This window comes from Pangasianodon hypophthalmus, chromosome 7 (assembly GCF_027358585.1).
Source record: "Pangasianodon hypophthalmus isolate fPanHyp1 chromosome 7, fPanHyp1.pri, whole genome shotgun sequence".
Lineage (NCBI taxonomy): Eukaryota > Metazoa > Chordata > Actinopteri > Siluriformes > Pangasiidae > Pangasianodon > Pangasianodon hypophthalmus.
Window position 1 is genome coordinate 17,714,940 of NC_069716.1, and position 14,882 is coordinate 17,729,821.

Consider the following 14,882-nt stretch of genomic DNA (forward strand, 5'->3'; position numbering starts at 1 on the left):
ATCAAGACACATCCAGAGGTTATTCCTATCCTGATGTAGGCCGACAAACTCCACAGAGCAGGAGGCCTACACCTGAAGTCAGAGAGGTTATTGGCTCAACAGCTCATTGCTCTTTAGCATTGAAAAAAGAATTGGCAGTGGAATAGCCTACCTCAGAAAATAGAAGTTAAAAAAAAAAAAAAGCCAATTCAGATCAAACCACAGGCCATGCTCAAAGTCACCACCACATAATTTTTTTTGGCTGAAATCATCTGTTGATAAGTTAATCTAATTTAATCTGTTAGATTAATTATTAGATAGAAAAGCTTCGAACTGAATAATTGAGCAATTGTGGTATTACACTGTTATACACACACAAACACACACACACAGTTTATATGAAGTTACTCAACAAGACAATCAGCCTACAATCAGTCTTCCCTTTGTTTCTCCAAAGTACAGCTGATTGCATCCCTGGCAGGAAAAAGAATAAATAGCTCTTGTGGTGACGCATGAGAAGTGATGAGAGACAAAACCGGTCCTTTAGGGCCTGTGATTATAGTAGTTGTTTAAATAAATGTGCATGTTGAAGGGTCTTAATGTGCACGTTGAAGGGTTAAATACTTATAGATATGCCATACTTATTATTACACTGATCATTTACTTCACTCCTGATAGGCATGTCTATGATGTTTTTTTAATCTCGTCTGTAAGAAATAAGTGGAAAAAGGAAGTAGTCTGGGGTTCATCCTGGAGGATTTGGAAGTTTTGAAGTTCTGCCACTGTTTTATTAGTAGGATAGGAATTCTATATGACCTTCTTAGAAAATCCACAGTTATAAAATTAATAATCATTTCCTTACTTTTCATAAAGTAAATGTGTTTAAGTCTCAGGAACAATGCAGATCTTGGGATGGGAGGAATTGTACTGTAAGAATGGGAATCTGTTGGTTTATAATGGAAGATGGTTTTCAAAAAGAAGAATCTTCTGACTTCTTCTGGAGTTTCTAATATCAAACATTTCTAATATCAACTTGTTTCACCTCCTACAGTCTCAAAAGCAATTTGCTTGCACAACTGATAAAGGACTTTCATCCAGAACATCCTGTTTCTCTGGAAACTTTGTGTACCTTCAACAATGACTACATCTACTGTTATAACTGAAGTACACTGCAGTTACTTCCTTAGAAAGTTCCTTAGAAAAAGTTCAAATGTTACAGAAAAATATTTGTATGTCAGTAAAGAAAGTAACATATGTTATAGACCACTTTTCAGACAAAAACATAATGAAGGTTGTCGGGTTTCACCTGCAAAAACAGAAGCAAGTGGAACAGTCAAAGTCTCCAGAAAAACTGTGGCAGGCTGACCAGACAATATTCTCATAAAACTGTATGAAGTGCATCTGAGACTACTGATGCATTTTTAAAAGCAAAGGGTCACACCAAGTGTTGATTTTATTTAGTTAAATGCTGTCTACTGCTATTTACAATAGATTTTGTTCTTATGTAGAAAACGTTTAATTTCATTATTTTTGAAGGCATCTTTGCCTAAGACTTTTGTGCAGTACTGTACATATAGAAAACTGAGCTTGTTATCCATTTATTCATTTTAAGTATGTTATTCAGTAACTACAGTGAAACTGTACGCATGTGGTTAGGAGAGTGAGGGAAGTCTTAAGGGGTTAAATCCTTAAGTCATGGATTATAGGAATTGTGCATCAATATCTAATGTCAAGGCAGACATTTTAATCTCTATGCTTTTCATATCATACAGAAACTGCCAGCCAGAGCAATATACGACTTCAAGGCACTGACAGCAAAGTAAGAAATGTTCTGTATATTTACAAATTTAGGTTTTTGTTCAAGCAAAAATTATTATATTTTACAATCATTGTGCATGCCACAAACATCCTCTATAATAAAATGACTTTTTGTTTATCTTAAATTACCTATGCAGAGAGCTTTCATTCAATAAAGGGGAGATTGTGTACATCACACGGCAGATAGATAATAACTGGTTTGAAGGAGAACACCATGGGAAAGTGGGCATCTTTCCTATCTCTTATGTGGAGGTTTGTGATATTCAGACATAACTTGATCCCATGTCAATACCAATTTTGATTTGTGTATGTTGATTAACTCTTTATGCTTCTTGTGCTGTCTTTGTGTGTTGCTGTTTTCAGAAAATCTCTCCATTAGACAGACACCAGCCTGCAAGGCCTCCTCCTCCAGCCCAGAGTACAGAGATTGGGGAAGCTGTGGCTCGCTACAACTTCAGCGCTGACACTAATGTGGAACTTTCCTTAAGAAAGGCAAGGCTCAGTCAATGTTGTAGAATATGGTGGTGCTGTTTTGCAGCTAGTAAATATTGGAGATATCATGAATTTCAGATGGAAAACCTGGTTGATTCTGCCAGGAGGTTAAGTTTGTGGATTTTAAGCCTGTTGAAACCTGTAGTCTCAATTAAAGAGGGCAGTCCAGATGCAGAAAGTGGAGTGTCTAAGATCCCTCTACAGGTTTATCCAACCTTTTTAGACGTTATAGGTAGAAGCTTAGTGCTGTTATTCTCTCCAGACAAGGATTCACCAAATATTAGTTGTGGGGTTGCAGGTAATTTTAAAGCCAATACAGAAATATATTTACGTTATTTAACAAACGATGGAACGTCGTAATATATTTAAGTCAGAAACATCATTCATTGTATGTTATGCATCTTTCTGCAGTCGGCTGTCTAAGTCTTTATATTATGTAATGCACATGCAGTTACTATACACGTGTTGTATTCATTATGGACGTATTCAGAGTTAAGTTATGTGCATGTAGTGAGGAGATTTGAACTTATACAATTCAATATTCAGACCTCAGGTCTCAAAAATTGTCTAGGAGTTGCAGATGGGGTGGAGTTTGTCAAAAAAAAGAGGTGTGCATAATCTAAATCTAGCCAAGTACTATATTATAAGCTGCTGAATAATGATGAATAATTTGAAGGCTTGCCATCTTCTCATTTATTTATCATTGTGTTAGATTTTCTTTTCATTTGTTTATTTTAAAATTGTCTCATGCTTTTATATTACATTGTATTGTCTCCAACTCTGAATACAGTCTTAAGTGAACATTGCCTCAATCTCTTCCAGGGTGAACGTGTTATAGTGCTGCGCCAAGTGGACCAGAACTGGTTCGCAGGAAAGATCCCTGGCACAAACAAACAGGGCATCTTTCCAGTGTCTTACGTGGACATCATCAAGAAATCTCCTGTGAAAAGTCCTAGCCAGCCACCAGGAGTTGCACATAGTTCCTCCAGTGACCGAATGCACAGCAGGGTAAGTATAAGAGTGGACACCGCATATGGGCTATATCTCTTGCTAGCTATATAGGTCAAGGTGTGGGAACATTCAAAGCTATGAACTGTGATGTCAGAAATAAACAATATAGTCTCTTACTCATATTAACTTTCAAAGGAGGCGGTAATGGCGATGGTCACAGTTCAAATGCCTAATAAATCATGACAAAAATAACATGTCAAAAAGTTGATTCAGTAGGATATTTATGCCCTGGATTAATGGGACCTTGTTTGGCTGAGTGCCAAATACTTCATTACAGCAGCCCTGTACATTAGCTCTGTGTTAACTGTCATTAAGTGCACTTGAATTGTAATGCTATCTGAAGCACAAAGCAGTAGACACTTGACCCTCTGCTCACATGACCCATGTTAAGACAGACCTAGCTTAGCCCAGATAAATTATCCAGCCTGTGCAATCATTCTGTTAGGCTAATTATGGGCTGCAAAAGTCAAGTGTTACTTCTGCATGTATGTACTGATTGGGCTGCTGTGTCCTTCAATTAGCTGTTTCTAAACAGAGAGATGGAAGTGAAACCATGGGTACATAGTCTTCACAAATTCAGAGTATACAGCATCTCAGCTTTGGCGGCAAATTATATACATTTGTACCAGTGCCAAACACACAACCATACCAGTGTCATTGCTATGCTGAGAATGATTCACCACTCAAATAATATCTCAGTGGTTGTCTACCAGTGGTTCCTTTCCAATGATAGACAGGATAAAGAGGTTCTGACAAATTGTACATAACAACAAATGGGCTGCAATCCATTCAGCAATGTCCTGGAAATGCTTCACTATAAGACCATAAGCATTATGAAGCAGACAGACGGACAACAAGTGCAGGATTTCTGGTTTTATGAAAACCAGTGTAGCAGACAAACTAAAGGGCTAGGCACTAATCAGGTCAGGTGATCATCAAACAGGCATAAACTAGACAAGACCAAATCCGTAAGCATAAAGCAGGCACTAATCAAGACAGGCAGATAACAAATACTTGGCCTCATCACAGACATGATGCTGGAATGAGACTAAGCAAAGTAATGCTGAGAGTCCGGGTTATTTAAAGGGAGCAAACAGGTGTCATTAGTAATCATGTGCCGTGGAGCTTCACTGGGCAGCATGTGATTGTATTGTGGGAGGTGTTTTGAACATGGGGAGTTGTAGACATTTGTGGAATTTTGTGCTGGAATTTTTTTTAGATAAACTGTTAAATAGAGGTTTGTTTTTTATTCATTTGTTTACCCAGAAAGCAAAGGGGATGCCTGGTGGTCATATTCTACACTGCAAAATTTTTATTTTTATTTATTTATTTATTTTTAATTTTGTAATAAACCATTATGAATCGGACTGCTATTATATATTAGCAGAGTTTTCAAAGGCACTGTTGTTGTTTTTGTGGGTTACTTCTTCTCTGTTGAAATAGCAGGCAGCACATTAGCCAGAGAGGTTTCTCATAGGAAGTTATAAACTATTGCACTTCTTTAAACTAATGCTGAAGGGCACCATGGTTTATTAATAATGATGTAATGTGCATATAGTGCCGTGTAATCATCATAGGGCCAGGAGGGCCAGTCTGATGTGTTGACATGCATTTTTCCCCTCTGAATCAATGTTGTTTTCAGAAAACAAAGGTATGCTCTTTCATGTTTCATCCATCAATCCTTTACCTTTTCCTTCCTGCTACATTTTCAGTCTGTGCTTTCACTTTCCTCTTTCTCTCTGTTTTTTCTAAGCCATCATCTGCACGCCTCATGACCTGCTCTCCCTCATCCACTCCTCGCCAGCACACCTCACCCTCCCTCAGCTCCCAGAGGGCAGCTCATCTGCAGGCAGTGACTGGCGAGTGGCTCGCCCTCACACTCGGTCTGTCTCCCTCAGGCACTCCTGCCCCTACACCTCCCCCTTTACCCTCTAATTTTCAGCTAGATTATGAAAGGCTGGACTCCCCTGCTGCCTCTGCTTCCTTCACACCATGCACCCTCACCCCACCACTCAAAGAGGGTCACTTTGTTCCCATCAGCTCTCCGAAATCGTACATGTCTCCTGATCCCAGTCCCTCACCTCAGGCCTACCTCACCTCAGCGTCCTTTACCCCGTCCCCCATCTCCCCCACTTTTGACTCCAGCCCCAAGTGTGGCAGCGTGATAGAAGTGAACACAAGCCTCAAGCCTGGTCTGCTTGAGAAAGAGCAACATTTTTCAGATAGCTGTGGCTTTGATAAGTTGGACTCACCTAGATCTTGCTACCCAAATTATCTGGTTGTGTATGAACCTGAGGAGCAGCCCTCATCCTCAGGGTTTCCCTTATCCTCCAGAGAAACTGAGGAGGATGTGTGTGAAGAGCTTGTGTCCATCATCCAGGCCAGCCAGGCAGAGCGCCCCATTTTGGAGACAGCAGAGTTTCATAGGCAAGAGTTGACAGATGATTCAGATGATCTACCCAAACTGTTCATAGAGGAGGATCCAAGTGATGACAGCAGGGCTTATTCAGACTCCCAGTCATCAAATACCTTCACTCCAGTCCACCTGGTTTGTAGTGAGATGTCAGAACATGAGGTAGTGTTCGGTTTGGTTGTGTGATTTGGTTAATGTGTCTGTACTAATAAGAGCAGAAAATATGCTTGACTAACCCATACTTACTTGAAGTATATACGTCTCAGTGATTGCTAGATGCTGAATTTTTTTCACTTCTTCAATTTTCCCTGAATTTAAGTTCATCATTTCTTCCTGTTAGCAGGCTGAAGTTACACAAAGTCCCCCTATGTGTCCGTCATCCCCTATTTCTTCAAAGCCTTTGAGTTCCACACCCCCTGCATCTCCCAAGTTCTCCTCCCCTACCCCCCGCTCCACCCCTCCACTCCCTGGGGTGTCTCACTCCCCTCCTCCTTCCTCCAAACAGCTCCGATCCCCCAAGGTCAAGGTAAAGAGGAGATGCTTGACAGTAACTTTCCTCAAAAACCTTCTCTACCCACATAGTGTCCGTAACTCAGACATTAACAAGCCCTGATTAAAGTGTTGTATCTGTATCCACTCCTATACTGTATATTGGAAGTAAATTTATTGTTACTGGATGTAGCTACTGTGTGGTGTTTCTGTACCACCAAAACAATTCCACACTAGTCATCGCATGTTTATAGTTACAACGGATATCTGTCTCGTTCTTGGTTCAGTCTGCCTCAGTGTCCCTTTACAAGCTTTACAGACATTCTCCTTAAAACAGTGTCCACTGGCAAGGAAATAAACTGGCCGTAGTGCACAGAGACTGTAGAGTATGATGAGATGGACAGATGGGCACATAGAGCATTATTCAGAGTTGGTAACTTAAATCCAAAAGTGATGTCAGTATTTACACTGGGAATGTTATTCACATCCAGAGAGGGATTACGCAGATGCTTCCGTTGATTTTCTGGGTGGCCCATTCAGATTATGCAAATGACCTGTGTCTGAGACAGAGTTTTTTTTTAAATTATGTTTAGACCACCACCTTTAAACACAAGGGTACTGATAAATGTAATATAATGTCATATAAAAGCAAGAGACAGTTTAAAAATGAAATATATTGCTGCATGAATAGTCCTAGTTGCACCTGTCACATTAGTCACTGAGCATTTGGATTAATTTAAAAAATGTGGCTTCTACCCTCATTATTTGGCAGTTTAAAAAAAATAGAAAACATAAAAACCTGCAGATCCTATTATTTTGCATTATATTTGTTTATATCATGCACTGACAGCTTCTTGTGCACACAATTTAATGTAGCCAATCATAATGTATGTACAAGATGTAGGCTATTTTATTGTACTTCTAATTCACCATTTTGAGAGGTCAAATTAATAAAATAATGAAATAATTTTGTTCATAGATTTATCCATAAAAATAAAGGGATTTTTATATTAAATATTTAACTGTCATATTTATCTAATTAATATTGGCCTCAAATTACATTGTGTAGTTTTTTGAGTGTATTTACAGCCCAAAACATGAATTTCAGCATGGCTTATTGTGGTTACATCAAACTGTCAGAGAGTGGCACAGGAGGACTTCATGCTGCTTCTCACTTGAGCCGATATTACGCAAGAAAAATGTGCTCAGAATTTCAGAATTGGAGACACGCCTCTGTTTTTGGCGTGTTCAGCTTTTGAACAGCTGAATAGGTCTTATGGCTGTAGTAATCTCTGAGGTCTGAATTAAGGATGTGTGTAATGTCAGTACTAATTTCTCACTATGCGTGCATAACTGAATACAGCTCGTAATGTGTAAACAAAGAAAAGAAATGTACTTCATTCTCTAGATTCATACAGTCTCTGCATGCAAAATTACAACGATTACATAATGTACATAATGGCCATATACCAAAAATAGATTCGTTCTCTAATTTAAATTTGAGTGCTTGGTTCAATTGTACTTAAAGTTTTCTAGTTAACCAAACCATTGCCCCTGCAATATGTACCGCATATTTTTCTCTCTGTTTATTTTTGTGTGGGTGGTGTGTGTGTGTGTGACAACCCTGATGGAAGACTCTTCTGGCTCTGGTTCTTACAGCCTGTGTTAAGGCATGATGTTGTGGTTGTCGGTAAGCCCCCCCGTAGCCCTGTGATGTCTAGGAGGTCCTGTGGATCACCTGTTAGAGGGCAAAACTATTCACCATCTCATAGGGTACGAAAACGTGCACTTTGTGGAAATGGATCAAAGCTGTGTCTAAACCTACGCTAGTGTTTGTCGTGTCAGACCATATACATGCTGTATACATTCTAATATATCAGTATGTTATCTAAAACTAATGCATTGACTTGGGTTATTTCTATGCAGCAAATTAACAATGGATTTATTTTTTAAGAATGTTGGGCACTGACACTGAATTTTGCCTTCATGCATGATAGACAGCTATTATCTAGAATTAATTGCCCATCTGTTTCACTATAATTTAAAGTACCCGTGAGTCTATGAATAAAGTAATATAAATAATATTTAAAAGCTGAGTTCATTTGAACACATGCCTTTTTTTGTACCCATTTTACCAAGAGTGACAATAATAGCACAGTTCAGCAAGTTTCGCAATATCTGCTAAATAAGGATGTACCAGTTCTATTAGGCATGTACTTTTTTTCTTTTGTGAGGTTAATAATATCTAATCAGGAGCAAATAAGCAATTATGACAGCAACAATATGTGTTTATTGCGCCTGTTGTGTTTGTGTCTATGTAGATTTTGTTGCATGAGCATCAGGATGGCTGTTTGGTCAGAAACTGCGAGCTGCTGCAGTCTGCCAGTGTGTGACCTGGATGTGTCTGCGCATTACAAATAGCTTTTAGCCTTGCAGCCGAAATGTGCATAAGGGCCTCTTCTGCTGTGTAGTGAGATGAACAATGAGTACAAGTGCTTAGTCTACCTGGGATTGCTTGTAGGAATGTCCAATGATTTTTCCTGTGTACACAGCTTAAGCAAGGTGTTCTCCCCAGAGCTAGACAAGTGGCTCATTCCCCCAAAGTCCAGCTCGACAAGGGGAGTACAGTACTCATTTTTGGGATCTCAAACACGACTGTGCACTGGGTTGACTAGAAAAATCAGTGGATATGTTACCACAGTCTGGTGCAATGCTTAGAAACAATCCTTAGCCCCTGGTGGACCTTGATTTCATGTGTCTATGAACTTTCAGTGCTGTTGTTCTTCTGTCTCTCCAAATTACTTTAAATGTGATGGAACGATTGTTTCATTCTGTGTGTTCATATACACATTTAATCCAGGCATTACTATATGAGTTACTACAAGCTCCTGTGGATACCTTATTATCAGCTGGGCATATAATTCAGTGATGTGTGTGCAACATGCAGCATGTTTATATCAGGCCTGTTTTTTTTTTTCTCAGCGTCCAGCACAGGATCCTCTGGAAGGAGGTGGAGAACCGTGAGTGTCTCATTATTTCATACTAATACCAAAAGATTGCCACTGTAAATCTGTACATTTGTTTTTGTTTATTTGTTTTGTATTTAATTTTCCTAAAGTTAGATTGTGTTCTGCTTTAACACTGTAATTGCTAAAGGATCAGTGTGAAAAATAGATGACATTGTCCTGTTCCAGACTGACTATAACTGTTTGAATATTTAAACCACCAGGTTTCAGGCCCTGTATAATTATATGCCACGCAACGAGGATGAGCTGGAACTGAAAGAAGGAGACATCGTCGATGTGATGGAGAAGTGTGATGATGGCTGGTTTGTGGGTAAGTCTACAGTATATACACTGCACACTTCACCACAAGATGGCACTGTTCTCCAAGTAATATCTACTGGCTCGAGACCCTGCTCTTACTATAAATAGAATAATATAGAAAAATAGTAAAAAAAAATATAGTCTAAATAAGATCTGAATCTGCTCTTCAAACTCTTTCTTTATTTCTTTCCAACAAAATCACTCCACACATCGTTTGGAATGATTTCAGGAACGTCCAGGAGGAGCAAGTTTTTTGGAACCTTCCCTGGAAACTATGTGAAGAGGGTCTAAGCTGAGCTTCTCTCTGTGTTCTTCTGTACATGTCTGCTGATATGAATCCACAGAGTAAATGAAGAACGTCACCTATTTTTCAGCTACATTATATTACTATCAGCCCAATACTGCATGAGAAAAGTGTGTGCAACCTAGTCTCATTGGTCTCGGAGTGGATTATTACACCTTGTACATTAGCTGAAGGACTGGAATCCCTCAATTCTCAAGCAATCATATATAAACATAGAATTGCATCAAAGACTTAAAAAGTTGGCTTTTTTGATTGCCTATATTTTTAACATTATTTTTCATTAAAGAAAATCGGCATGCCTGCCATTTAGTAAAGTTGATGAGTTTCAAAGGAAAGAATTAACAAAGTGCCCTATTTATCTTTATTTATTGAGAGGGATATATTTTTTCTTGTTTTGGGGTACATTGGAAGGTTTAGAGAATAGATTAGGAATGTTCTGATGTTTTAGAGACAAGGACATGCCCCTGCTAATCTGAACCTGCAGTCTGATCTAATCTACATCTAGATTGACCAGTATCGCAGTGTCATGCTGAGTAGGATACTTCACTACTTCTGGCACATGCACATATTTCTATGATTTTTGTCCCTCCAGACATTCCTATAAATATCTAAAGGATTTTCTAAATGCTTATGGTATTTTTAGGTCAGAGAGTGTCATGTTTTATACAGTGCAAAAGTCATTAACATTGATTTTGGAGAATAACTGTGTGCTCTGCATAGCTGTGTATGCATTTTAACGGTATAATTTAATTGAACCACAATATTGTCTACTGCCTAATACTAATATTTAATGCCATATGATCATGCACACTGTAATCTCTTATTTATAATTCAACATGATATAGCTTGTATGTAATATGGCCATTTTAATATGTATGAATCTGAGTGAAAAGTGTATTTTTTAAAAAAGAAATCTATTATTTTAATTCATTAGACAGAAGTGTTATTCTCTTTCAGAATTATTAACTATATATTTTGTTAATTTTAATCTTCAACATATGTTTTGTTCAGGCTTTAAGACTGATTTAGGAAATAATTAATCCCCCCCCGTTTGGTCTTGCCAAATCCCACCCACAAGCTAAATCTCCCCTATCACATGACAGCTACCAGCTGAGGAGGGTGGAGCAAACACATGCTTCCTCAGAGACACGTGAAGCCTCCACATCTTTTCAAACTGCTACTCATGCAGCGTCACAGGGCAGCTTAACACACTCGGAGGAAAGCACTATCTGCCCTCTTCTGCATACATGAGCTCACAGATGCCCACAATTGCGTAGTGTCGCTCTGATTGACAGAGGAGAGATAGTAATGCCACTTCTCCCACCCAGTAAGCATGGCCAATTTTACTCTCTTGACTCCCAGCCACAGATGGCTGTGGCATTGTTGGGGTTCAAGTGCTCGATCTCCCAACGATAGGCAAATGCTTTTCTGTTGCACCACTCGGGAGCCCCCCAAACCTTACGCTTTAACTGAAGCACAGAAATCATCCAAAAGCATCTGCATTATTGGGAGTGTTACTTTTATTTGAGGCATTATATATATTTTTTGCAGACTTACATGTGTTGTCATACAGTTTGGGTTACCAGCTTCTTCCAATTTCACATTAATTCGTAAAGCATAATAATCAGTGCAAGACTCTTCTCAAATTCTACATAATTCTACAGTCTCAAAATGTGTTCAGTGACCTTTGCCATAATAATGACATTGTTCTACTGTGGACAGGAAGACACTTAGCACTAAACAGAGCAATAGTTTGATTATCTCTGACCTCAACTAGTATTAAAGTTACCCAATAACCACTGCAGTGCTTTGTGTTGGTGTCTAGGTTACATGAGAACTGTGTGCTTATTTAAACTAGATCCCTAGTCTTCCATCGTTTAGTAGCAGGTCTAGCAAAATGAGGTAAAGTTGCTAGTATAGTGCACTTGGTGAATAAATCTACAAAATGTCCTTTATGCAATTCAGTGTAGAATGTAACACAAAACTATATCTGTCCAGGAAACTGTGTCCAAGTGTTAATTGTGTAAAAGATGGAATGTATAGAAGAGTTTATCTCATGCAGTTATTTGACACTATGTTTAGACAGACTGTGTGGCATAAAGATACAAATCCAAACAGATGAATCAAATCGATGTGATTTAATTATCTGGACTATCATCTTAAATTTTGTCTTATTAATACTGTTTAACTGAACACTTAACAACTGATTAAAGGTGCAGTATTTTTGCATACTATGATTATCTGATGCTGAGTAAATTAAATAAATCAGTGGTGTAATTAGATAGTACCACTTTACAGTGTTGAGATGTCAAAAATATACACTACAGGCCAAATGTTTGAAAGCAACACCAGCAATGTAAAACACAATTCTTTTTAAGGGATAACACAAAAAAAATGTGTTTATTAACTTAGATCAAAACTGTTGGCTGAATGCCTGCAGCGATAGTGTACAACTGAGTGAATCCTACAGTTTAAATGGTTTTAAATGGTTTAAATTCAGTTTAAATGACTCCGGATATCCTTTTATGATTTTTCATCATGTATGTTGCTGGTATAACATTCCAAGTCTTTGTAAGTCCTTTATAAATCATTGTTGACATGTTTTTCTCACTGAGCATTTGGACTGGTGAGAGATGCAATTAGCATTTGTAGTATACCTTAGTATACTAAATGTGATATTGTGTTGGTTAAGAATTCATTTAAAAAAATCACAGCTTGTTTTCACACTTTTGGCCTGTAGTATATATGTGTGTATGTATATACTGTAGTTAATATCACAGTGTCTTCCCAGCTGTGTACAGTATATGCAGACGTCCACCAGGACATCATCTCTAAAAGCAATCTGTTAAACCCAAGGCCAATGTTTATTTTTATATTTCTTTCTTGTTTCTCTCTGTGGAACTGTACATTTAATAAACAGATGCTAATCTAATATTTTCTGAATGTGATTTCTTCACTTACAGTTTAAGCTCATATGAACAGCACTCTGGCACTGCTGAGCTGCAGCTATTGGTGTTTCAGTTAGGGAAGACCTGCAGGAACTATGCAGTTTTGTGAACTTCCAGTTACAGCTTATTATGACTACACAGTGCTGATAATAAGGGAATGTCTAGACAGAAATGTATAACTCAATTATGGTTCTAGACAATACCATTTCAGGTGCAATCCTTTATCCAGATTGAACAAATTAAAATGTTATGTACGTATGTATTTTTTAGTTAGAGCTGCAGTCATGCATTACCAGTGTCTTGTAGTGTTGAGCGGTGCTTTAAGCCCTGGCTATTAATATCCTCACTCCTTCCTATAGTTGTCCACTCACCACCATAGCAACCCCATAAACAGAGAGTTGCGGGGAGCAGCCTGGGTTTCCTCTTGCTGAGAAAGAATCAGAGGCATCTGTTGTCCTGATGGGATGCCAAAGCTTATATCCACACTTGGAGCTTTTTTACTGTAGGCTTTTTAATATGAAGCAAATCCCGCCAGCATTCTATTAATCACTCAATAATGATAGCTGAGAAGTGAGCTTTAGCTCAGGCTCACTGCTGCATTAAACCCACTGAAGTTAATACAGCTGAATGAAGGCATATGCACACAACAGCATGTCCAGAACAATTTTAGAGAAGGGAGGCACATATTTAGGCATGGACGCCACCAATCTCAGAACAAGCGGCTATTTTAGCTAGCAACAAAAATGACATTAACTCAGCCCAGCTTTTTAAAGTTACTTTTCATGAATCAAAATGAAACCGCATAGTTTTCACAATATTGGTTTACCAAGTTTCCTCTCTGCTCGATCATCAAACATCCTTCTTAAATTTTCCCCCCTATGTTTACAAGCCAACATTAAACATTTGATATCCAAGGATGTTAGTTCCACATAGCGCATTAGGCAAGCAAGTGCAAGTCAAAGCACTACAGTTTCAGAATTTTATTTAAAGCCACAATTCGAATGTAAACATAACACGTTTTGTGTAATTTTTCACTGATATAGACTATTTTTTAAATCTGGTGTTGGTTGTCATTGAAGCTACAGGTTGAAATGCATTATTATTATTTGGAATATTGTATTTTATTGAGCTCCAGTTGGCCATGTTTGAGATAGTTCTTCTTCAAGCATTAATATTGGTATCTTACTACGGGACATGCCCCCTTATATTGTCGCCCAGAAGTATTAGGGCAGACAAGATGTGTGCATTGCAGAAGCTCGACTTCCTTCTGCCTTATATCTCATGCTGCTATGTCATCTATTCAGTCTAAAACCTGTTCTCGCTCTCTGATGATGAGCAAAACCTGTGGGTTAGCTAAACCGTTCATAAGGGTGAGCCAACAACTCAGTCAGAGAACGCTGCCTGTACCAGTGTCATCTCACAAGAGAACATTCATCTGTTTACAGTTCACCTGTCTCCAAACAGTAGCCTTAGCCAGCTTGCTACAACAATATGAAAGAAAAGCATGTTTGATGGAGGACATCTGTGTCTAAACCTTTGAATACTCCATGGGATTTAGCTATAGTGCTGGAGGTACTTGAATAATTAGATGCTTTTGCTGAAAATGATTCTGTTGCTGACACTGGCCTTAGCAGAGTGTGTTAGCAACATCCATGCTTTGTCAGTAAGCATATTGTGTATGAAATTTCTGCAGGACTATGCTAAGGTTTTACTAAAACTTAATCCTGCACTGATACTAAAGTTAGCATGTTGCTGAGCTTATCAGCTCTTCGTATCATGGACTGTGCCTCACTTACTGTTGGCATCAGTTTTCAAGCCTGTATGGCAATTCAGTGGTCACAAAATCTCATAACAAGATACCAAAATGATTGTTTCAAAGAGAACTTTACATTATAACCATAACCCTGGTTCTTTGATAGCTACACTATATGGCTATGTGGACACCTGACCATCACACCCATGTGTGGTTCTTCCCCAAACTGTTGCTACAAAGTTGGAAGCACACAATTGTCTAGAATGTCTTTGTATCCTGTAGAATGTCTTTCCTTCCACTGGAACCCAGAGGCTCAAACGTGGTCCAGCATGACAATGCCCCTTGCTCA

At 38.5% G+C, this 14,882-nt stretch overlaps 1 protein-coding gene across 18 annotated transcripts in view; it reads left to right on the top strand.

Moving 5' to 3' along the window:
* sorbs2b (sorbin and SH3 domain containing 2b) overlaps window positions 1-12,764 on the top strand; it is a 50,041-nt gene extending 37,277 nt beyond the window's left edge. For 15 of the 18 annotated variants that reach the window (XM_053235343.1, XM_053235349.1, XM_053235342.1 and 12 more), the window contains 11 exons: window positions 1-86; window positions 1,752-1,798; window positions 1,935-2,049; window positions 2,161-2,289; window positions 3,112-3,297; window positions 5,054-5,875; window positions 6,054-6,239; window positions 7,862-7,975; window positions 9,185-9,222; window positions 9,432-9,538; window positions 9,758-12,764. In XM_053235343.1, coding sequence (XP_053091318.1) covers window positions 1-86; window positions 1,752-1,798; window positions 1,935-2,049; window positions 2,161-2,289; window positions 3,112-3,297; window positions 5,054-5,875; window positions 6,054-6,239; window positions 7,862-7,975; window positions 9,185-9,222; window positions 9,432-9,538; window positions 9,758-9,819 — 1,892 coding nt within the window. In that variant the 3' untranslated portion in view covers window positions 9,820-12,764. The remainder of the gene's footprint in view (window positions 87-1,751; window positions 1,799-1,934; window positions 2,050-2,160; window positions 2,290-3,111; window positions 3,298-5,053; window positions 5,876-6,053; window positions 6,240-7,861; window positions 7,976-9,184; window positions 9,223-9,431; window positions 9,539-9,757) is intronic. The other 3 variants (XM_053235356.1, XM_053235357.1, XM_053235359.1) reach the window with 3 other exon arrangements.
* The last annotated feature ends 2,118 nt before the right edge of the window (window positions 12,765-14,882 follow it).